Source organism: Teleopsis dalmanni, chromosome 2, assembly GCF_002237135.1.
Source record: "Teleopsis dalmanni isolate 2A chromosome 2, ASM223713v2, whole genome shotgun sequence".
In the NCBI taxonomy this organism is placed as follows: domain Eukaryota; kingdom Metazoa; phylum Arthropoda; class Insecta; order Diptera; family Diopsidae; genus Teleopsis; species Teleopsis dalmanni.
In genome coordinates, this window is record NC_051847.1 from 221,130,677 (window position 1) to 221,157,576 (window position 26,900).

The 26,900-nt window shown below is 30.0% G+C and overlaps 1 protein-coding gene across 1 annotated transcript in view; it reads left to right on the forward strand.

Moving 5' to 3' along the window:
* Positions 1-23,206, forward strand: part of LOC119684468 (T-cell leukemia homeobox protein 3-like) — a 30,602-nt gene extending 7,396 nt beyond the window's left edge. Inside the window, exons 3-4 of the mRNA XM_038098513.1 lie at positions 9,915-10,143; positions 22,763-23,206. Of these exons, the coding sequence (XP_037954441.1) occupies positions 9,915-10,143; positions 22,763-22,961 (428 nt within the window). The 3' untranslated portion in view covers positions 22,962-23,206. The remainder of the gene's footprint in view (positions 1-9,914; positions 10,144-22,762) is intronic.
* The last annotated feature ends 3,694 nt before the right edge of the window (positions 23,207-26,900 follow it).

Consider the following 26,900-nt stretch of genomic DNA (forward strand, 5'->3'; position numbering starts at 1 on the left):
ATGAATGCACTCCGACTTAAAAGATCCTAAAAGCCCAACTAAAACAATTCTAGACTATTTATGAATCTTGTAATTGCTGTCGCTTATAAGGTAGTCGAATATACGTCTTACCGTCGCTGGACAATTGCATAGGATATGTTCTGCAGCTTCCTTCTCTTCATGACAGAGGCGATAGGAATCACTTTTTACCGCACTTGTAATCTTAATGGGGTGATTAGGTCTACAGTATCCTGTAAGAAGTTCAGTGTAGATTTGAATATCGTTCCTGCTAAGGTTTGCTTACAGATAAGTCAGTAAACTCTCTCTTGGCATCTTACGCATGCCATAAATTTTTTTTGATAATTGTTGAGAAATAATACTACATAATTAATATGTATAGTTTCTTTATTTTAATTCATAAGAGTTAAACGAAATACCGGGAATTGTTGTATAGTTTAAAATAATTATCTATCCGTGGTATTAAGAAAAAGATGTACACTTGCTAATCTTTACATTGAATGCTTAGCTGTCTATTTTAATTGAAGTCGTCTACTTAGATTAAAATCAAAGATCACTAGAAAGTGTACCACAAACAAAAATGAAACAGAAAGAGACAGAAAAATGCAAAAAAAGGAATTAAATATGCGTACAATTAAAAAAAGATACCAGCTACTGTGTTTAGCAATTACAACACATAATGGCACGTAGCCATACCAAGTCATACCAAGCCAACAACAACGACAACAACTTTTACTATCGCAACAACAAAGCGAACTCATAGCAAACAGTGGCCATTTGTATGGCAACAATGACAACAACAATAACAACAAAAATAATTGTTAGTATGAAGCACGCACCTATTTAGTGTGCGTGCCACATTGAACTTATTTATACTTTTTAATATTAAAAACAAAAAAAAGCAACAACATCGCTATAAGCAATTTCAAGCATGTAAAGAAATTAAAAAAAAAAAAAGTAAAAAAAATTTGAACGTTGTTTTGATTTTCATTTTCTCATTTTGCCGCTTAACATTTTTGGCATTAATTAAGCCTCATTCTCTTAAGAGTTAAGACAAGTATCATCATGTCATTTGCTGAGCCTACATGATCATCTTCGCTAAAATATATCATATGTATTTCTTTTTCTGATCTTACCATTTTTGCTTTGTTTCTGTTTCTGTTTCTGTTTCTGTTGGTGTTTGTGTTTTAGTTTGTGCTATTGAATATCCTGCTAAAGTATAAAAACGTGTTCGCCATCAATACGCAATCTCGCCGTTTTTAATACCACTCCACCTCCCAGAAGTGCTTATGTTCTTTCAAGCGTTTTCATACCAAATAAATTTGCATTAAGGTACTCTTAAGTACAAGTCTGGCTTATTAATATGCCAACCTGCAACCTGCAAAAAGGTTTTCTTTCAGTTGAATCTGTTGAGCGACTTTGCAATGGGTATTGATTTTTATTTATAATATTGGAACTGCAGATCTTCTGCTAATTTGTTTACATACTGAGCTTCACTTGTTCGGCTACGTGTTAGCGCGGTGTCTGCTTATCAGAAGCTGCAGCTTTACCGCTCGTGCCCATATTACTGTGAGCTCTGCCCATTGGGGAAATTTGCTGCTTTGCTATTAAAAATGTCAAAGAGGATTAATTAAAAACCCAAGGTGGCTATCGAAATCTTCATATGTGATTAAAAATGCAACAGATTTATAGCAAGCATATATAAGTAGGCTCTACAACTCTCATGAAACTAATTATTAATATTTTGTTATTACATTGAATTATATGAAAGTTCCATGAACCATATTTATATAATATATTTGTAAATTTTAGTGGAAAAAATTTCTCAAATAATACAATCATATATTTTATAGAAGATTATTTACTTATGTATTTGGACATTACAGACGTAAGTAGATTTTTAATAGCTTTCACCAGTCAATCCGATCAGTAGTTTGTTGATGCTAGTTAGTAGTATCAAGTGCTTTTAAATTTTTGCTCACCTGATCCTTCCATCGAAAATACGATCTTTCCCTACCACCTCTTTTAACAGTTTGTATCGAATAAAAAACCTTTGTAGCCGGAGCATTTTTTCACTTCGCACGATATAGCCACTTAATTTTTATGCGTTTAACTATGTCAATATTGTGGTTTAGCTCTCACAGTTTATCATTCCATTTAATTTCATAATCGTTGCCAACGCATACGCACTATAGATTTTCTGAATATATTTTCGCTCGGATGCTTCTAACGCCTTCTCATCACTGTTGATTACTATCTAAGCTACTATACCATACTGTACTGTATCAGCAAGACAGGCATATCCACACAAAAATAAAAATCTTTTAAATACAGGTATCGAAATTCGTATTTTAATTGTAGTGGAAGTAGAAAATTAACAATTGTGATATGACTTTTTTTACATATAATAAGTCTTTTTGTCCTGACCCAAAAAAATGCAAAATTGCACTTACCTAATCCTAATATATCCTAATATGTATTGGAAATCAATGTTTTTTCCAAACTTTGGAATCATTCCCATAGTTTGACTTCGAATTGCGCACAAGTAGCTAAGACCTTGTGTATTTCTTTAACTTCTGTATTCTATTATTAATATGACAGTACTGGTGTGACCTGATATTTAAATTTTGTCGGAATAGTCCCACTTTTAACGATAGAGTCCCACTGACCGCTATATCAAGCACATGTTATGATTTCTAAACTGTTTTCAAAAAACTTTTCGATTAATCAAAAGATTATTTAGTTACCGACTTCCTATAACCATTCTATAAATCAGGGCTGTCCAGATCAGTTGCGATCGCGGGAAAATACAAATTTTGTGTAATTTCTGTTCTGGCCGCAGAAACAAGCTCATAGTTGTTATTATAAATACATTATAACATTATAAATACAGTTATAATATTAAACTTAGTTTTATTCATTTGAATTTTAATTTATTGGTATATCATCAAAATAAATTAATGTGGTTTTAACAGTACATCAAAAGAAAATTTACGTGATTGTAGTAGATTAAATACATGAAACGCACAAACATTAGAACTTTGGACAGCCCTGCTGTAAATCAAACTCATACTTTTCTATATCACAACATTATAATTATATTTATTATATATTATATTAAAATTATATTAAAACAAAAAAGTATTTTAAAATTTTTAAAGCATTTTAATATAATGTTAATAATGTCAAATTTTCTTTCAATTTCTTACTGGATAGTATACATCAAATTCGTTAAATTCTTGAAGAATTTATGTATGCAAATTGTTGATATTATATTTCAATATATCTTTAAAAAAATTTTTTAAGCCTTATTTACTTTCACCTCAACCATTGCTTACTTCAATCATCGAACAAAACTTTGTTTATCGTGTGATATAGATAAAATCCTTTTTAGTGAGATATTGCTAAGCAAATATTGCATATCAAAAGTAAAAGGATATAGCAAAAGCAATGCTGATATGGTTATGCTAAGTATTGATTTAAATTGAATTGACATTTGTGCAGGCACCAGACAGCAAGCTGGGCAGTTTCATGCAGAGCACCTCTCATCATCTCTCAGCATTAACTCATTAACTCACAGCAGGTATGCTGCATAATAGGCTACTGAATTTAAAATAGGTTGTTGTTGTTGTTGTTGTTGTTGTTGCTGTTTTCGTTAGGCCTTACCACTTACCAATTTACGATTATTTTACGATCGTGTCGTTTCATACACATACTGTTTCGTTAAGTCCATAGTGAAGCTTGAGCGAAGTATGCATATGCATGCCTATGCATATGGATATGTGTTAGTATGATTGAATAAATGAGCTTGACTTGGTGTCGGCATGATGCATTGTGGATAAATCCATTTGCATTGTGGATCGTTGGCATTCTTGTGGATCGTGCACACTTGCTGCTGACGTTCGAATGCGCTGTGCTGTGCTATGCTGTCGTATGCTGTGCTGCTTTAGTTATTTTAATGAGGTGGTTTACATGACTTTTTAATTTTAAGCAAAAAGGAATTAATTACGAGTTGGGCGGTCGCAAGCTGACAACATACACACAAAGGTGGCGAACATTTTGCGGCAATTTTTATCTCACAGCGATTGTCAGATTCTTATTCCTTTCCTTTGAAATACTCGTATTTTCGTATAAGAACTTCAAAGCAAGGAAATCAATTTAATAGACAGTAAATATATTTAATTTGACAATTTCGTTCCGAAGCTCTGTGCTGATATTGGCTAAGTTGAACATGTTTACTTTAATTTAAATTAAAATATTTTCATATTGATTTTATTTAATTTTTTATTTTATTTTACCATATATTGTCTTGTCTTGGATTGCACTGTCTTGCTATTTAACTGCGAACAACCGCTAAAATGTATGAGTAGTTCCCCTAAGTAATAGTATTTTTCTGACTAATTTTAATGTTCATATGAACCGAACCGCCTTTTAACTTTATTAATTCTTTTGTTTTTTATCATCAATTTATTTTGTCCCTTGTTGTGGTCTTGGTATTTACTGATAAGTTGGCGCCTTTGCTTTTACATGAAAATGGAAGTTTTTAACAATTTTTACGGAGTGTCCCCTCCGCTTGTTACCTAAATTTATGACTACTTACACAATACAGTTTAGTTCGACGTTATTTATCTGTTTTCTGTTTTGTGTTTTCTTTATTTACTTAATTAAAATGATTTATAGCCGAGCAGTTCGTGTATCTTTGTAAACTGTAGGTGGTGCATAACTAATATGTATTATGTTGCTTCTGCTTAAATATTTAAAATATTTTGCAAAATCTATGAAAAATTATATGTCCCACGCGTATCTTGGGAAATTGAATAGTTTTGTTAACCGCATTATTTTAGCCGATTGGGGAAAAATGCAAGAAGATAGAATTTCCCATTTAATCAATCTGGTTTTTAAGGTAACACAGATATCCCTTTTAATCATCTGATTGTCAAGACTTAGAATTGGCGGTATATCCTAACGTAACCACAATATTTAGATTCGCATATTCAACCTAACAATACATGGAAATGGTCAAAGGATTTATTGCATAAAAAAATTAATTTTTGAATACATATGTTCAGCATAAATGCTTTATTGAACATTCAGCTCAACTTACGAAAAGAAAAGTTATAAATAAAATTTATATATGTAACAAATAAAATGCATAATCACAACATTAAAATAGTGCCTAACAGCGGATGCTACCTTCATTTGAGCACAAAATTTATGCTTAATTAATATAAATAAACGCCCATTAAATTGTCTTTAATAGATTCCACGAAATAACCGTATTATATAAGTTATCCCAACAATTAAAGAATTACTTATCATCTTCTATTTCTTAGATGGCTATTACATACGTGAGTAATCCTTGACCGCATTCAGTTACTTATGCTACCCAGCCTGATCAGTGGCAGTTGGTAATATCGAGTGCCTTCATGATGTTGGTAAATGGTTTCGTCCATTCGCACTTCAAAATTATAGCTTGTACAATACTATCTAATTCGATAGTTTTTGCCAATCCGTAAAGGACGATAAATCTTCCGAAGAATTTTTCTCTGGAATACTTCTAAGGCTTTCTCACCACTGCTGATAATTATACAAATCTATGAAGAAATGAAGAAATCATGATGATTTAAGATTTGATAATCAGTATCACTATATCAGTATCGATTATTGCAACCTAACAGATGTAACTGATTGAAACTTTTGTGATATTATGCAGAATATTTAAGCATTATTATATTGTATATTATATGTACCTATGTATATATCAGCGTGAAGAGTATTGTAGCTTTTGAAGAGTCAAGTGTGTATATATGTTAATAGTCTTTTTTTGAGCAAAAATTGTGTGAATCAAAAATAATTTCAACATCTCATTAACACAAACACTTAAACCTAAATAGTGTACAAAGTTTACAAGATACTTAATCGTTTTGGGCACCATTAATTAAAGATTTATGTCTCGTACTTAAGCAAAGTATTTTACTTTAAAAAGCCACCATAGATTTTATTTTGCATATCTTTTCTTAAAAGCAAGTGACTTGGTTCGTACTCTTGCTCCCGAGTATAAATTATGCATACTAAAAGCTTTCTACATTATGATTTTATGCATTTTTGGTGAAGTAAATAAAATTCCCTAAACTATGCTATGTTGCCACATGTACAAAAATAACATCTTTTAAATTTTAAGACATAACGTTGGTACACAAAAAGGTGTAAAAATATACAGTATATATGTGCGCCACCACCCACCATATACACAATAACACAGCATGTTTTTTTCTGGAAGCCACAATGTATCTTCAAAAGCTGGTTGTATCTTGTATCTCGTTTTTTAGCAAAAATCATCTTACCAGAATAAAACATTAAAAGCAATAAAATTATGTTTGTGTTTCCGCATCCGCACCCATATACTCTTGCCTCAGTGTAAGGATGTGTAAAGGATGTGCTTAACATAGGCATGCTTTCGTGCAAAAATATATTTAAATCTAACTCAAACCCTTTATTTTGGCTGTTAAACGTAGAAGAAATATGGAATGCCTATGTATCTTTTGAAGGCTTTGCAATTTTGGGTTGCCTCATGACATTACATCCTTATGAGGTTTAGCTTATGTGGTGCGATAAATGGCTTTTTATTGAAATTGATATTGAACCAAATATTAAAATGATGTTTTGGGTAAACGAGTTTTAGTGGTTTGAAGTGTTTTTGCGATTTGTGTTTATCTGTGCTGTTCACATTTTATTTGGAATCCTTTTTGTATATAGAAGAGCAATGATATGTATAAAATTTGGATTTTAGTATTGATTAGATTCTAAATTTATTGATGTCGTGAACATAAAACATTTCTTCTGAATTTGACTGTAGATAAGCTTTTTTTAGATTTTTATTTTTAAATATTTGATGCAACGTGCCACAGTAAACAGTGGGAATGTCATTTATTTATTACCAAAGGATTAGATAAGCACTTATGAAAGTGAAAATAACTTATATAAAATATTTGATTTATCAGTTTTACACAATTTTTTTTTTAAATATAAAAAATAAATATACAACATAAATTTTACAATTGAATTGATTTGAATTTTTTACTATAAATAAAAATGATTGCTTACAAATTTTAATGTGTTTATAATTTATATAATTTATATTTAATTTACCATATATTTTTAAACAATTATTAAGAAGTAGCTTTTAATAGACCACTTCATATAATTGATAATTAAAATAAAATAATACGATGTGCAGACAGCCAAATTTCTTTAATATCGTAAAAATGAAATTAAGTTAATTTCGAAAGTGTTTATACTGCCCCAAATTAAGGAAATCATATGTTTTTTGTTTACAAATCGAATGTTCAAAATAACACTTGTATCAAACACAATTCGTATCTGGGAAATATAACTATAAAAAATGGCATTCAGTAGTTTCATTAACTTTAGTGGATTTCAGGTATGTGAATTATTATTTTTCAATCTATTTTAAATTAAAAACATTTGCAGTTTTTTGTTTATATTCAAATTTAAAAATTTGCACTACCATGTTAGATGCTATATGTATAGTATATATTAAATTTATTATTTATAAACTAAAAATGGTTTTGTAATGTTTTACTATAATTGTGTTTGCATCTACTGAATCACATAAATTTTACTCTATTTATAATATATAATTACTTGGTTGGTTGGTTGGATGCACTGGTAGATAACTTCCCGCTAACCTCAATGGGCGATTTCGCTATTTTGTACCCATTTTTCTTATAAAAAATATTAAGATATAAAAAGACAAAATCTAATACCAATCTGCCGAATTTATATAATTTAATAGATCTTTCGTCCTTACCGGTGAACAGTCTGGGAAACTGTCAAAAAAGTACTTCCTAAAAAATTATTTCTACTGTTGGCTAGAGTCGGTTTTCCCTGTAGGTTTCTGCAACACCTGCAATTAGTATTAAAAGCAGTGATCATAGAGAACTGCCGTAAGTTTTGCAGTATTTAAGCAGCTCCTTTGAATGAGTTCCCAAGATCTGATCTTGTTATGTGATGGCCATACTAACCGGGAATACATATACAGCATAATACATTTAGTTTTAGTTGTATATTTAAATAAAATACATAGCCTTTTCGTGTGTACTAAAACAGCTGTCGTCATTCTATTAATTCCTTTAAAATGTACAAAACGTATTAAAGCTCAACGAGGGCTAACATAATTATGTTATATAAATTAATGTTATTAACATTGTGTGTATGTTCTTTACATTTCCAGTTTTAAATTTCACATTCACATTCACATTTAAAAGGCATGCAGTATAGAATACACTCTACTATATAAGCTTATTTATTCAGAAAAAGCAAGTTAAACTAAATTGCAAGACATTTATTTAAAACTGATATATATTTTTAAGACTTTATTGAAAGCTTTTATATATGTTATTCATATCTCTTCATTCTGGCCTGTTGGCCTGTTCATTAAATAACACGGCCATTCAAATTAATTGTTTTATGTCAACAAGATTTTTTCCTCTAAAGCGAGCAGATTGTCACAGAGAATGTTCTGCATTACGTATTAATAATTTATTTGTTTATATCCTAAGCATGGCCTCTCTGCGTTGGGACTGTAAGCATTCAGAAACATTTTAAAACATTTTAATGTATAAATGTTGCATTTTCACAGAGGCGCCAATAATTGTACTTCGTGGAGACTATTAAGATAAGGTGGCGACAAAAACACAACATGCAAAGGCACAACGAACAGAGCCGGCCACGACGAAGGGGTACGTACGTACACTCTGCGTAGAGAGAAATATTTCATATTTGGTTAAAAGCTGAGTTTTTCGTATCTATTAAATAGCAAATTGTTATTTGACAACATTAAAGTATACATTATATATGTGCCGTGGCCAGAACTGAAGAAACACGTTTAGCTTTTTGATTGTTTGACTGTTGGACTGTTTGACTTTTTGCTGAAACTAAAAACACTGCAAAGGTCAAAATAACAGGCAAAACTTGCCGTTGATCCTTTGCCAAGTCATAAGTGCATTGACATTCAAACTAAAAACTCTTTAAGCACTTTGTAAATTATTGGTTGATTATTGTCTTCTGTATCTGGCCTTTTCTTCTCGTTTTGGTACAATATTTTACTTAACTCATTTCTTATCGGGTTTAATAAAATGTTAAAACAGCAACAGCAACGACAACAACAACAACAGCTACAACAACAACAATGTATACAGCAGCACTCATATTATGTGAGGAATTTTAAAAGGATCGTCTGCTACACGCCTGCGCAACTTGACATGCTGCACTTGCGGTGTTTTGTCGTTTTCATCGTCATCGCTATCGTCATCGTCATCGTCATCGTCTTCGGTAGTCTGGGCCCTGTAGTCAAATTGTGTGTAGACTCTTTATTTACACACACAATTAGTTAACTAAAAAAAGTATCTCCTTAAACACAAACTCACAAATTGATGACTCAACTCTCCTAATGAATTAGTGTCGCGTGCGTTTTCAGCTAAAAACTATGATAACAATTTAAATCCGAGATAATAGACCAGCAATTAGGATTGTAGAAACTCAAGGGTAAATTTAAGTGTCTAATTGATTTCACAGCAGGTAAAAACCTTAGATTCAAAAGACTTAATTCATAACAATTTCTCTCCAAAAATTATGTGTAGGTACCGTAGTTAATGTGTTGGGAACAAGTGCTCCGGAAGTAAATATCGGAAATTGCTTGTTATCTTTAGAAAATTTATTATTTCATAATTTGTTTGGAAAATGAGACCCTTAATTATATCATTATTAATTTTTCCAAACACATTAATGAAGTATGCATGTGTGTGGTTTCATTTATAAGATTATTATATTACATATGTAATTACATTACATATATGTTTGTTTATAACGTATGTTTGTTTTTTTATATTTAACAGCTGCATTTCCCATAGCCCGTCGTATTGGTCATCCTTATCAAAATCGTACACCACCGAAACGAAAAAAGCCTAGGACCTCATTTACCCGCATACAAGTTGCTGAGTTGGAGAAACGTTTTCATAAGCAAAAATATTTAGCATCAGCAGAACGTGCCGCACTTGCGAGAGGTTTAAAAATGACCGATGCACAAGTGAAGACGTGGTTTCAAAATCGTCGAACGAAGTGGAGGTGAGTTCTTAATATAGAAATATAAAAGAAAAGAATTGTGGTATAAACCATCTCTAGTTATGAACTCAGTAACTGAGAATTAGAATTAAACAGAAGACTGGGTTCCCATTGTGACTATGCATTGTGACTATAGTTAATCATTTATATTTAAAAAATGGATTAACATAGTACCAATGTAAATCATAAAAAAAAATATTTACTCTATAGTAACGAGATCTTGAATACCACTCATATAAAAATATAAAATTAATAGGTAATCAATTAGCCAGGAAGTTGCTCTCTGATAAATTTGGCGCTGATCTATAATATTTAGTTGGGTCATCACCACAAGGGCACTCTTATCATTTTTAAACACTTTTTGAGTCTGCTTTTCTGCTTTTAGTATCCTGTTGTTTTTAAAACACTTAATTTCGGTGTTTCTATAATACAAAAGATACTTAAGTACTTTTATGATTCGAAAAAGTACTTTCTACAATTAATCCAGTAGAAAAATGTACATTCGTCATCGGAAATGGCTCGAAGTCATGTTTTTACTGGTAAAGGATGTAAATATATGACAATCATTTTGACAATTTTAAACAATTCATCCAGCAAAGGGATGGATGATGGATTGTAACATTGTCTTGCAAGACAGCATTTTTTATTAGGCAATAAACGTTAAACGTATATATATATAGTAACACATTTCCAAAGGGTTATTAAAATTTTTCTTAAGAACTTTGAAATTGAATAACTCTTAACTGCCAGATTCATATACAATATTATAATAATTTATACATGCATTATTTGATAATATAGAGTACTCATAATGGGTAACTGAATTTGTAAGTAAAGTAAATACTGTTTTACTCTATGGATTGAAACATATATTATACTTTTAATTTAACTATTGGTTTGAACTTTGATTGTTAAATAATATTTTTTACAGAAAAGTTTGAGAACTTCAAAATATTTTAGAAAATCGAGTTTTATTTAAATTTCTACTACAATAGTCTTCTTTAAAGAATACTATTAGCTATATGTAGATAGAAAACAAATATGTGATAATATTGAAAGTCTTTTAAGTTTCCAAAATTTCTGATAGATTGGTAGCTTATAATATAATCTGTATATATAATAAAAATCATTTTTATTGTTTTAACAAAGTATAACAAAGTATATGTATATTGCGATGATATAGAACACATATTATAAAGTACATATTATATTTTCCTTATTATAGTTAAATGAGTGTGCACATATTCTAAACAACTTAAAGCAGTTTCCTCTCTTCTTAAATTATATCCGATAGAATTAAATTTTTATACCTCAAAAATTCCTCTTTAGAATCAAAAAAGTAAATTTTTGCATTAAAAGTTCATCAAAAATTCACGAGGACATTAAATAAAGCTACGACAAATTTTAAAATAGATAAATATCCTTGTTGTTGTTGTTTCTCTACTGTTAGCATAGTTGCTGTCACGTTACCCGTAGTTAGTTTTAGAAGCATCAAACTGCTCGTTATTGTTAATACAGAATAAAAAGTTAGAAAATGTATTTTTTATTTCCTCCCCATTTATGGCTGGTTTTAAAGTGCTTTCCATATCAAATTGTTTTCAACCCTCAATATTCAAAGGTTAGAATAGAAAATGGAATTTTTTTCCTTCCAGCTAACATCGAAGTCCCCTTTTTTCAGTACGCCAAAAAAGTAGTAGCCAAACGCTGCTTATTTTCGTGAATATTATAAATTCGTCACCACAAGTATTTTGTGTCCTTTATACAACAAAAATGGCTACCAAACTAGAAAATGTCGCTGTGCTAGTGTTAATTCTAACGAGTTTATATTTACGAGTAAACATAGCTAATAATGGTGCGCTTAATAGAGCTACACGTTTGCATATTAACTGAATCCTTTATTAACATGAACATAAAGAATTTTTAATGACTTCTGGTCACTCTATTCGTACGAGTATATTTACTCGTCAGGAGCTGACTGCTGGTTAGAAATGTGGCTCATTAATTTGCATTGTTATTCATTAGAAGCTATTATTTTGTGCACATTTATATACAATAGATCAAATAGTTGATAAAAAAAACTATTTCATTTTATTTACTGACAACACAGATTATTTTTCATAGAAGTACAACAAAACACTGTGGAGGAATTAAGCTTTTACTTTGCGTTTCAATTTACATTTTTATTATATTTGTTCGTATGCATAAACGATTCTGACATGCAAATAGTTGGAGCTAATAATTGATTAGTTGAAGAAAAAAGTACAATCTAATAGTTAGAATGAAAAAGGAATTAATTTTATATATATTAAAAATTTCATGATTCACTGATTCGTAAAATTGCTTGCGTGTATATCGCATATTAAATTTATTTTACTTTATAATTATACAACAATTAAAGTAAAATAATGAAGTAACGAGTAACTAATAGCAACATAAAATGTTTTTTATATCCCAATTTATAATTACTATTGTAATTATATTAGTTCTTTATGTACAATGTAATAAAATATTAAATATGCATAATTATTTCATTCTTCGTATTCATACTCATATTTTTACTCGTTACTTTATTTGATTCGTTGTACTCACCTACCGAGTTTTGCTCGTTATCAGCCATTTTAGTCGCTTTTGGTCATAAAAATTAATGATGCAAAACATTTTATTAACATTGGGCAGACGCAATAAATATTTTCCTACTTAAAGCTCATAATTAACTAAAATTTATGGTGCCAAGTTGTTGGGTAGTTTTTTTTAAGTGTAATTTATATAATCATATACATAGATTGTTTCATATCTTGTTAATATATAATGTAGATTATAATTACATAAAAAAGTAATTTTTCTACTTATGCGTACGAACTATTTATTTACATTTTGTTATGAAATACCTAGTAAGACGTCCACAATATATTTACAATTAATAAACTTCAGTTGATGCTAGAGGGTGTCTAGAGAACACTAAGTTAGTTTGGATTGTTATAGGAATAATTTATTCTAAAGTATAGTTTCGGTAAGGTTTAAAATTTATTTATTTAACATTTTATTAAAGTTAAGCTATTTTAGATATTAGCTATTAGAGCTATTAGAGAAACAATACTTTTTTGAATAAGTATTACAGTATATCATCCAACAACTGAGTCCCGTCATTATAAATTATTTTGGCGATATATTATAATCCTTAAAAAACTTTTTCTTTGTATTTTTAACGGTATTGTCCCTAAAAAGAAATACTTATTCTGATTCATATGTTGCACGAGAACGTAGTGACAGTTCTTCCTCGAAATAGTAAACACATTTTCTGAAGTAGTTATTGAAGATTACTCAGGAAGTGTTTTTATAATTTTCGATATTATTATTTTCGAGCTATACGTGTAACTTCGGTTCGCAATATATAAAATTTCTTTGCTAGATGTGCCTAGAATTTGTTTTCATGAAAGATTTTACAAGTTTTACCTATGTAAAAAATAAACTGTAACAGTGCCTACCTCCGATGAGCAACGCTTTAGAATATTGTCGAGGTAACACATTTCTGCCGTAAGAATCGACTAAAATTCAGTGAGCACAAGTCGATACTGTTTGCAGTATAAAAGGTAGTGAGTTAGTTTTATTTGCGGCACCCGACCAAAGGTGTTAATCACTGGTATAGGGCCCACAGCATCGGCTGTGATTGAATAATTGAGGTTGATTCCTTAAATGAGAGTATCGGAGTGGCTGTGGGTAAATGACTGTTTTCATTTTATGCGGGTATCCACATCGAATGAAAGCAAAGCATCTTTGAGTAATATGCACAAAAGAATAGCAAAGGTGTTTGATGTGTCTCGCTTTCTCCAAGTTCCCTGTTACGTATATAAAGAACACCGTAGTCTAATACTCTTTAAGATACTATTGCTGTATTTAGGTGAATTCTAATAGAATTTTAAATATTGGGAATCAGTTATGTTATGTTTATACTTGTCGAACATTACAGAGAACAATATAATACAATTAATTTAACATTCACATAACAATATTTTCCCACAATACACCTAAAATTGTCATTATTTATGTTTTAAAAACATGAGCCTTCATTATATAGGTTCAATAAATTTTATAATAAGAATTAAAGCCATATTTTGTTATGCCAAATAATTGTTATAGCCAATTAAAAACTCATTTATTTACATATAAATAATTAGAACATCATTTTACACACTATTTGATTTGCAAAAAGTCATTAACTTATCTTTATTACTTCATTAAAAAGTCAATAAATTTGAACGAGTATTTTTATTCAAATTACCTTAAAAATAAGTCTTATTTATATATATATATACATAAATATTTTAAATGATATAATAAACGAACATTTGTCAATAAATTCGTAAATGACAAAATTCCATTAGCGATTCATAATGTGTTTTTAATAAATTTAATAATTCAAGAATAAACGTTATTAATGAAACAACAAAAAAATTTATTCAAAAAAAAAAACAACATTAATTATTTAAAAAATAATTGAATTTGTATTTATTGTGTTGATTGAGATGGTTTAATCGATTATAATTGCATTTAAAAATAAACAATAATGTTACTTAATTTGAAATTGATTAATGATGTACAAGTATCTGAATTTTTCAATTGAAAAATGAATTTTATGAAACATACTAGAACCAGAAAAAATCATTTAAATAACAAAAGCCAAAGAGCAGGTTTTTTCTACTGCTAACAAATTTGACATGTTAACTGTCAATTGGACAATCAACTTAATCAAATTGTTTTGTTAAAAGGAACACAGAAACACGCTAAACCACACAAAAATTAAACCTAATAAAAATACAGACAGACAGACAGATATACTAAGAATCAGTACATGAGCCCCTTCTTACCGCTAATGTAAAACTTCTACTTCTACGTTTATTTAACCCTGGTACGTTGCAGCCTTCTTCGCAGCTTCACACAGCGTAAACGAGAGCAGCTTGTTTAGAGAAATCGCTGCTATTAACAGAATGACGCTTAAACATATTAACATGAAATACAATATAAGTCAAAATACTAAAAGTCAGGCACATGTTCTGGGCTCGAGAACATTTTCGGAAGTGTACGGATGAGCCATCTAAGATGAGCGGTGAAGCAACCCCTAGTAGAACTACAAGGCTGGCAAGGCAGCCAGTTGCTTGTTTCAAATGACAACGTCTCGTGCAACTTTGGTACATGACGTTTTGTTCCGTGTATGTTATTCCGTTTATTATTCAATAACAATGTTAAAGGAAAAAAACCTAATTAAATTAAGTGCAGCACGTGAGTTGTTTCTTAATAAACACAGGTCGAGCATTTAAATACTCCTTATTGAACATGAATCATTGAATTGAGTAGACTGTGTTTGGTTCAATGGCAATTTTGAAGACTAAAAACTATTTATTATATCATTTAAATCATAAGGAAACACACTACTAACATAATAATACTATTTACTTAGAAAATCTGTGGTAAGCAGATAGCTCAACTCAACTGAGATATACTAAATATTCCGCCCGAAAATTTCATATGATCCATATATGTTTATAGTTACGAAAATTGTAAATATTTCTAGGCATAAAACAAAATTAGATTTTAATTGTTTATAATAAATCTCAAAAGAACTATTGAGTAAATCAACGTTAATCACTGAATCATATCTCAACGACTTCACATCACTCTAATGATCTTTATTAATTGATCTTCAATGTACTTGCCCAGTGTAGATTCCTTGCACTATGTCTTTATAAGTAATAATATATTTATTAATTGAACAAATTATATATAAAAATTTATAACAGAATTAAATTTGGAAACATCTTGAAAATATATATGGTAGAGAGGTTTCAAAAAGTAGTGAACTATAACAGCAAAAATTCTTTTTATATTATTGTAATTAATTGATTTTTGGCTGACCAAAAAAGTGTAATCCATCATCAGAGGTATTGGAAAAAATTCTTGTATTTAATTATTCATAAATAATTATTTAAGACTGCAAATACCAAGGGTTGAACTCATTACACTGCCAAATTTAAAGCACAGAGTCAGCCTTCATTAGCCAACTGACTCAAATATGTTGGGTGTTGTTGTAGCTCATTACTTTTTGAAACCTCTCTACCTAATATAATAGTTTTTATTAAATAAAATAGTCGGATCTGAAGTTACAGCCTAGGTGCAGGTTTAACAAGAAGCATATGCCATCGATGGCCAACTTACAAGGGATCCTCTCTAAAGTAATGCGAAAGCTAACCTGGTGGCGAAATCCCGCAGAAGAAGAGGGGGTGTTCGTATACTAAAAGTAGGACGGTTGGTTTGACGTTGCACTAAGCATTCCACCTTCTCATCACAAAACAAAAAAAAATAAAAAAATTCCTTAATTCTTATAATTTAGTTTCCACAAATATTTGTGCCTGTTCTATGTGCGTTTACAGAACATACTCAGTCCTTTGAACTAAAGGATAGAAATGCTAAACTCTACTTTTTGCATACTCTGACCGCAGAACATTAGGCAACACCGCCATTTCTTCGTATTTACTCAATTTCTTATGCTAATTCAACAGTAATAAATATTCGTATGATTTCATCCTCTATTTTGTACGAAGATGTACTCATTTACTATTTAAACAATCTTTTTAATTATCTTTCGCAGCATTAGTAAATCATTTCAAAATAATTTTAAGCCACCTTTTGCCACATTGGATTGATTAAGAAGCTCGTAAATATCTCGTATACTATCTTCATATTCAAAACACTAAAATTAATTGCTACCATATGAGTAATTTGTTAGAAATCTTCTTGCTGAAAGTAACTAATTAAAAATTTACATCAAACTTCTCATTTCCCTACAGAACTCACTCATTCAGCAATGAATAATTGCTTTCGCTTCATTTTTGTTGTAAGTAAATATGTAAATATGTGAATATTTTAGTGAAAAATATGAAAACTGCTTGAAAAGTTTTTAACTGCAAATGCCATGAAAACTTTTAAACCACAGAAACTGTTTTAATATCGCACTAACCAATTTACTTAAAAGAAAAGTTTTGGTTTTCCAACGTTGTGTGAATGTGGCAACGCTGACAACAGTTGCAGTTTAACCCGAAGGCAAAGGAAAATGGCTTTAAGTGTGCCTTAAACAATGCCTTACACATAAAACTCAAATAAAATTAATTACAAATATTTTGCTTTTATGGAAATAACACAGCTTTTCGTTAAATACATGGCAGTAAGTGTGTTTACAGGCCCAAGTCATTACCAATTTGCCTTTAAGTAAATAAAGCAATTCTGCTCCTGCTTCCGCTTCTGGTTCTGGTTCTGCTTACATTTTGATTATGCGCAAACACGTGGCAGATAATTTTCTACTGGATTTAGTTTTGGAGGTAGGCCCAACGTTTACAGCAATGATATTTTATCTTTAAGTTTCTGGTGTGGGTAAAATTTGACACTTGGGAATTGCAGAGCTACGAAAGACTACGAGAGCGCCGCAATACTACGGCAGCGCCGAAACACTTAAGAAACATAACCTACAAAGTGATTATTTTGTTTGGTCATTTTTCGTAACAACTTTGGGTAACAACTTAAATGGGGACTAAATTGTTATGTCTTAAGAGATAATTACCTTAACAGTAATTTACATTGAATTACATTGAATTACATTGGAGCTTAATTTGTTGACGGGGCGTCGTCAGTTGCTGCGACAAACATTTTGGCTGTGCAGATTGTGTGAAATGATTTTAATTACCGACCGAAGTATAAAATTTGAGTTTATGGCTGAAGGAATTAAGACCAGCTGCCTACTTAAAATAAAGTTGACAAAAAATTTGGGGTTCATTAAAGACAAGCAGTGTGAACATAGAATTACTTCTTATTCGTGTAATTCGAGTAATATTCAAATGGAAGATTGCTGAGGTAGGTGGATTCAGTGCCAAGTTAAGTGAAGCAATTGACTTGTATTAAAATTTGTGCGAACATTAATTTTAAGTGATACGAAAAAGGGCGGAAAGATCTAATTTACCTGAAAAAAGTGTTTTGTGCTTTGCTTTTGCTTTGTGGGTAATAATTTTTCACTTAAGAGTTATACAAACACAAATTACTGTAGTCGAGGGGGTACGACTTTTTTTAATCCAAAGTTTCAATCTCGCACAAATGTTTTAGTCAAAAAAAAAAAATTTTTTTTTAATCAAAAGAGCAGAAAAATGTTGAGGTAGCAACTCTAAATCAAACTGCCGCAACTTTGCCGTAAATCACTACAAAAAGATAAATTGCACTCGAAAAGTGTTAAATTAAATCAGCATAAATTATAAACACCAAATGAAATTGTAAAATTGTAAAATTGAGATACAAAAAATATTCACACAATTGCCGTTGTTGAGTTCATAAAATTTAGAATTTTAATCAATTTTTGGGGGAAATTTTTCATTTGCGAAGCTGAACTGACAGCAAAGTTTTGTTAAAAAAAGATAAAAAAAGATATAACTGAATGAGTAACAAAAAAAAAAAATAACATCATGCAACAAACTGTTTCATTTGATAAAAAAAATTAGGTTTATCCGTGGTAATAACTCATTCAGAAACTTTCAAGCTGCTGCCGACTGACTCGACTGCCCCGACTGACTCAACTGACTCACAAACGAAACTTCAGCTGAATTGAGTTGTTGCGAATGCAGCAGGATTTGCTGTTTGTTCCGTTGATTTGTTGGTCGTTGGTTGCTGGTTGCTGGTTGCTAGTTGCAATCAGCAAAGTTGCCAAACTGCTAAGCTCTTGTCTAAAACTAAAAACTAAAAACTGAAAATTGCAAATAGAAAATTGAAAATTTAATTAAAAAATATAAAAACTAAATTAAATATTTAGATTAGAAGGAATTAAAAATGAGATAAGGCATATACATAACATGTTTAATATTAAAAAAAAATTTTAACTGCATTGCAATGAGTAAAAGGCTGGGAAAATATAATAATTCAACGTATTAATGACTTTTTGAAAGATAAAAATTTTTGATTTTACAAACAATTTAAACTTATCAACAATAATTGATTTATATAGCTCTGGCTCTGAGAAGACTTTTCAAGATACCTTGTTACACCATGCTATCGAATTTCAGAATATTTACAGGCTCCTCGGGGAGGTATGCAGATCTGTGATAAACAATAATCCAGTCAAGGTGTAGAGAGGGGTTATGAAGAAATCTCACAGTTAATAGAGAGCAAAAGTGCTCGAGCGCACTAACTAAACTAGCCTCAACATTATATGTAGTTAATACGTTAATTCTAATTAATAGCACAGGAAGGTGAATGGTTGTTTACGACCAACAGAAATTGATAAAACGCTTAAATTGAATGTCGCAAATTAAGTCTACGAGTCCACAGTTCAAAGTTACAAAGTTCAAGTTCCTGATACTTGCAGTCTAAAAATTATATTATTATAATAATATATTTATATTATTACATATAATACTTATAATATTATATTTTATTAATCATACAATTAAGCCCACAAATTTTTGCAAAAAACACTGATAATGGACATTCAACGATTTTGGTTAGCCTAATAATTGACAGGATTAAAAAAATTTCTTCGGGATTTAAAAATTTTCTCATTATTGCCATACTTTTTCTATTCAAAATAAATTTTTTGTCGTAGGTCCAAAAATTATTATATTAAATTTTCTATACAAATTATTGTTAGAACTAATCATGTTATTATTCTATTATTATAACAATATTTTTTAGTTTTCAGAGAATAACAAATTATATAATTATAATTATTATAATTATATATTATATAATTATAATTATAATTAATTATTATAATATATAATTATAAATTATATATTATAATGGTATTCAAATATAATGGTATTTGAATACCTTTATATTTTTTGAGCCAATATTTTTTGCACTTCCTTTGTAGTAGTATTGCATTAAAATTTTTCATAATATGCACAAGTCTATATACCTTATATATTAAAAATAAATTTAAAAGACGTAATACATTCTCATTCAAGGGCAACTGGGCTATCCATGAAAATATCACTATACAATAACATTTTATATTCCACTATCTTAGCTGCCTGGTGGATGGCTTCGTTTCAAAAGCACTACAATATTCCCATAGTCATAAGTTAAATAATCTATTGAGAGTATTTGAAAACACACTCTATATATCCCTCTATATATTTTCCAGTTTCCAGTCTATTTCCATTTGCCAGTCTATTTCCATTTTCCGGTTGAAGTGAATATCTGATTCACTTAAGTATGAAGATTATGAGCAATAAATCGACAAATAATTTCTTTGGGTTCAAAGTCTTATATAAAATCTATGATCAGAATATTTTGGAGAGATAAATGGCATTTTAATTTATTTAATGAAATTATCTGAAAGCCTTCAAATGAAGTTTCTGTTGTGCTTTATATAAAAACTTGAAAGAGAATATTTTTGGAAGGTAAAGGCATTTAATTTCTGTTTGTTGCTAAGCTTGATTATGACCAACTCTTTTTTTTGTATTTATGTAGATCTTAAACTATGATTTCGTAACCGTTTACGCAACATTAACAAATTTTAATGATAGAAAATCATTTGAAAAATTATTATATATAAATGTCCCCTTGATAAATACGTCCACGTGTGTCCAAACTTTCTTATTTACCATTTGATGTCTCACATGTCATATCTCATATGCCATGGTATTAAAGTTTATTCAATCTTTCCTGAAATACTTCACTATTCAATATTATAGATATTCTTATTGAGATTTTTCGTCCTTAAAGTATGTATATTTAGTTGTTCTCGATCTAAGCACATAGCAGATATCATCCCACATTTAGTTTAAAGTCGGGAATATAGGATGAATACTTCATCTAACCACAATCAACATAATATTTTATAAATAAACAATTACTTTGTGCTGGAATTCATTTAGTAATATTTTTTATTAATAAGCAGTTTTATATGTAAGTGAATTAAATCAATTATTTAAATATTCTTTTAGAATTGGTTTTACTGTAAGGTCTTTTAAAAGGCTTGACAATGACTCAACAATGAATATATTATAATTTAGTTTAGTGTTTTCAACAGTTTATTTAAATGATATTATTATCTTATTTTAAGGTAATAATTCATTATAAATTATTAAAACTTGTTATGATATAATAAATTTCAATAGGTTAAATAATTTTAACGGATATTCGTCACACATTGCTACTTGAAGTAACTTCCCAACAGTTACTCCTCAACTAATAATATGAACCGCATATAGTGCGGAAAATCATATGAATATTTAATAGAATAAAGTTATGAAAACATTTTAAGAGAGCTTGTTGAAAATAACAATGAAAGCCAAATCAACTCCCACATAATGTGGCACAAAATAGATACACTTTATGAAACACATGTTCATTTATTTATAAATTAATACTAATGACAGACAAAACTATGCCTTTTAGTATTAAACATGTAAATGAGCGTAAAAAGATAGTTTCGTAAAAGTTTTAGCCCAAAAGGCAAATGCTTATTTTAAGTAATACGAACATAACAACTTCATTAAGTTATGAAATATTCAATATGGCGTATCATCCCCCAATTACACCTTCCTTTTGGACTGTCGCTCTATAAGCAGATAATAACCCACATTAAATGCGCACACTCCATGATTTGCTACCGTCAAACATAAAATGGAAATTCCATATTCCTCAACAAACTTCATCAACATTTTACGAGTAATCATCATTATGTTGATTTCATTTCTATTCTATCTTGTATTGTGGGGGGTGGATGGTGTGGGTACTTTAAAATTAGTCCATTTAAGTGTGGCAGTAAATATAGAAAACTGTAATTGATGCACAACATGCTGTTAATAATTTAGTAACTCTTGCGCATCAACAATTCTATTCGATACACAATTGAATTTCCACTAATCCCTTCAAAGTCCTTGCCAAATCCTTTTAATACCTACAAAGAATGGAATATTACAACAAGTGCTCGTTATTGCTACAAGTACCAGTGACGGGGAAATTACTCGTTACTACTATTTTAATTGAAAATGTAATTAAGCTGAAATCAAACACATAACACACATACATATATGTGTGTGTAAACATATTTGAAAATAATTTTCAAAATTAATTACAAAATAATTCTCATTCTCTATGCTGGCGATGATTAAGCATATGACGTGAGTGCACTGGTGGCTATGGAAAACGTTTAGTTGAGCTTACTTAAATGCTGGTACTAATATAAAATTCATTCACGGTAATTGCTTTGCTTGTGAATAATTGATTTGATTAGTTTTAAATTGTGGTTGAATTAGCCTCGTTTGTGGAATTCACTGATATACTAATGACTTTGTTTCAAAATATTATATGAGTATATGCAAAATGGGTAGGTTTAATTAAACGTTCCGCTACCCTCAGACTCACTGGAGTGATAGATAATGATATAACAGTTCCAATGTTTTCATCATTATGGAAAATTAATATCGTTATGTTAATAGTTTTTAAATGTGTTTAGCTAAGATTTGATTGTATTTTAATAACCAATTAAAATTTATTTAAATCTATTATTACGTCTAGAGAAAGAAAATAATAATCCTTTTAATGCAACTGCTAAATAATTGTAATTTTTAATTATTTACAGACGTCAAACCGCAGAGGAACGTGAAGCAGAACGTCAAGCTGCAAATCGTTTAATGCTCTCTCTGCAGGCTGAAGCAATTAGTAAAGGATTTGCACCGCCACCTGCAGCACCCCTAACCGCACAACCTGTAAATGGCGCGCCACTAGCTGCACTGCATGGCTTACAGCCTTGGGCGGAGACACATGCGGCTGGTTGCTAATCCTCAAAACGGTTCTTCAGTGATCAATGCGGCTCATTTGTGATAATGTTGTGTACATAAAAATAATTCTAACTAAATCTACTAAATCTACAACTGTTGTAATAATAATTATAAAACTATGTATCCGGCAAGTAAAGTTAGGTCAACGTGAATCACTAACACTTACTTAATATGTCTAAAGTACAATATATATATTTAACTTTTGCTGGAAAGCACTATTAGAAGTTTGTAATTTAGTTCTAGGTATTAGCGTAATTTATTATTATTTATAAAAGTTTATAGTGTAAATATTATTGCAGAAATTGTCAAGCTTATGTATCTCTTCGTGTAATATAAAAGACCTAGTGAAATAATGATAAACATTTAAGCATTTAAGTAAAGTATTTAAGCAATAGTAATGATAATCAAGAATTGCACAGGAAGTGTCGATAAAACTGTAAAAAAAATATATTTAATTATGCGAAAAATATAAAATTTATTATTCGTAAATTATTGCTTGAAGTATTCTTTAAAAATATACGAAAATGTGCTCTCGATAATTAAATAAAAATTACTTAAAGAAATCTAAAACCGAGTATGAATTATGGTATTATTTTTTGTAGTTGAATTTAGTGCTTACATAATTTTTTTAAAAAGTCAATGCAATATATAAAAATTTAGTAGTGGTTTGGTAGTCACAATAAAACTTATATTCAATTAAATCTGCTACAAAAAAAACTTTTAATAAGGATATTACTCATTTAATATTTCCAAAAATATCACAGACGATGGATATTTGGTAATGCTTGAAACAGCTATATGGTCAGCCAAACTCAATTAATTAATTAAAATAATAAAAATTTTGTTGCTGTGATTCACTACGATTCGAAACCTCTCTATTAAAAATAGTATAATAGTAACATGGTCACTATTTTACGTTATAACGTGCTCATAATTGACGTTAAAATCAGATTTAATAATTAAAAATAAAATTTTGAAATTTTAGTTTTCAATAGGCTCTGCATATAGTTTGTTTCACCAGATATTGGATTAGATGTGGTGAATTTTTATAATTATTAAACAAAATGTGCCCGCCATCTAGCGGCACTTTGAACACAAACGACGATAAGCAATAACACAATTTTTCGATTACCTTTGATTTGATTTTAATTAACGTAATTTGACTTATGTTTTTACCATGACAGAGTTTGTGGAATGGTTACCTTGGTTTGCGTTATTATCTTAATTAGATGGGATCACTTAATATGCATGGATTCCCGTCTATATGTGTAAGGATGAACAACTTGACTGTGTGATTATTCATTTATACTTAGAGTCACAAGGAATATATTTGGCTACTCAGGTGGAACTTCATATTTTCGGTTAAAGTTTTTTTTGCGGCGTATTAAATTATCTATTTATGTAGTAATTTTCTTCTCTATTTGGAGTTTTTGTTTCCTTGCTGTGAAAAATGAAAGTGACGTCAAACATATACAGGGTTAATAAAATTTTCAGTTTCGTTTCAATAGGCTGACTAAATTAATTTAATTTGAAATACAGTTTTCAAGAAACAAAGACTTAATTTATATATAGTTAATTATATATTAAGAGATACGTAAAACAAATTCTTCAGAAAACTACTGTAAATCGCATTTGGTTGGGTGGAGGAATGTAAACGTAAAGGTTGGTTGCAAAATGTTGGATAAAATGTTTCCAAAACTTGTTCATATGACTGGAATAAATACCACTTAACAATCTCTTTTAGAGAAATATATTTGCAAACATATATATCTTCTATAAATTGCAATATTCTTAGTAAAAAATGCTTTCAGACTTAATAAAACAAACAGGAAATAGGAAACTATAATTATATATCAAATAGTTTCAAGCACGAAGTTTAAAAAATTAATCTCGATTCCAAATAAATGCTTCCTAAACAGACGGCACAAGTAAAGTCAACATTTTCATTTAATAAACTAACAAAAATTTGTATCAATTTTAGAATCATTATTTGATATCCATAAGTCGTTTCATATTTAGCTGTCAGCACAACTACAAAGGAAGCGTTGTTTCAGAAAAGGATTAAGATAACGTAAACTAACAAATTATAATGACCTTAAATGACACCACAGTTCAAATAAAAATACTCATCTTCAGAGATAAACTCTGAAAACCTCAAAAATTGAGTCACTACATGTGCCTTTCAGGTAGTTTCGACAAAATATAATATTATATCATTTGTGGTTCGATATTTATTGCTGATAATAAATCTGTTTACTCCACGACTTCAGAGGCGGTGTTTGTGTCGAATATTACCTTTGTGTGTTTTAGGCACCTCTTCAGTCTTCAAAGTGTTTGTTATGTCACTCCAGACATCCTCCCATATTCATTTAGCGTCAATGGCGGTGGTCGTTATCATTTATTTGATATTGACAATGCATTTGGAATTAAAGAAGCTGTGGAGTACGATTCATGCATTTTATATTTCTGTAGGTAATGGAACTATAATAATTACTGTCTGTACTATTATATAAAAATATCATTAAGACAGAAAATATACACAACTTATAGATTTGAGTAATTTAATATAAAATTAATCAGAATCTCATTCGAATTTTATTGTCTTTTTCATTCAAATGTTGTCTTTTGACTGCTGCATCTTAGCCATATCTTCGGAACAGTCATACCCTGAATTCACTTTTCTGTAAGCTCACATTTAATTAATAAATGACAATACAAACCCCGTTGTTCTCAATCTAAGCTATCGCATAACCTTCGCGTGGCACTCCTGGAGAGTCACCTAATACCCGCTGGATGAAGAACTAATAGTATACCTATAATAAAAAGTTACATCCCGAAAAGTTTGTTATTATTGTTAATAATAACAATAATACTGTTGTGTCAATAAAAAGTAATATAGAATCTATTTTATAAAGTTTTATTGCCTCTTCCGTAAGAATATACATTCCCAGGAGTCTATTTCGTATGTGCATTAGCATAGGGCATTCTAACAGCATAAGTGTGATTGACTCCCCATTCTCTTCGCAGAATCTACATTTAACATCAGTCTCGTAAGGTGGTGTTTTAGTTTACAGTGTCTTGTTAAGATTCCTGTAATGTTTCTAAGTTTTGCTTTTGATAGGTTCATACAATCCTGGTATATCTTATTGTTATAGGTACCAATAAGCCTTTAATAAGACTTTAAATTTGGATTGTACATAGAACTTGGTAACTGTCACTAAATTTAGGAGTCAGTGAATGACGTGAAGAAACCTTAGATATGGCAACCGAGTGCTTACAACCCCCGAAAACGATATATAGATCATAATTTACAAAGGTGCCTCTAATTAACTAGTAGAAGCTGTCAATAAAGGAAAACCTGACTTAACAGTCTTCCAGGAAATGCGATAGACTATTTTAAAAGAACAGTTTGTGATATCTGCCAAAGTTGCTATGCAAATAGACATGAATTTGAATGCCAGTTTTGTGATTAATATGAGACTTTTAAACTCAGACCAACAGTTCACAAACCGAACGAAAGGCTTGCTACTATACTCATTAGAGAAGGGACAATTATTTAGCATCACTATAATTTGTGAGCTAGAGCCCACACAATAAAAGCGCAACATAACCAATGATGTCATTTACGCGAGACTCGAGGAAATTTATGAGAGCTATCCCACTAACAACGTTGATATGTGTCTGCTCTATAGGTTGTTCATACTAACTATATGTTTATATGGCGTAAAATAATGGACATGATGAAACTGCAGTTACTTGCTTCCAAGAAGTGATCAGCTCATTATAAATTTAAACATTATAAATATAAAATTTGATTATTTATCAAAATTATTTAATTGTAACTACAGTCAAAAGCTAGTTCCTTAAGATATTCAATGATAAGTACCCATAGTCACTGAAGTACACTTCGACTGTACCTATATTCTGCCACTGTATTTT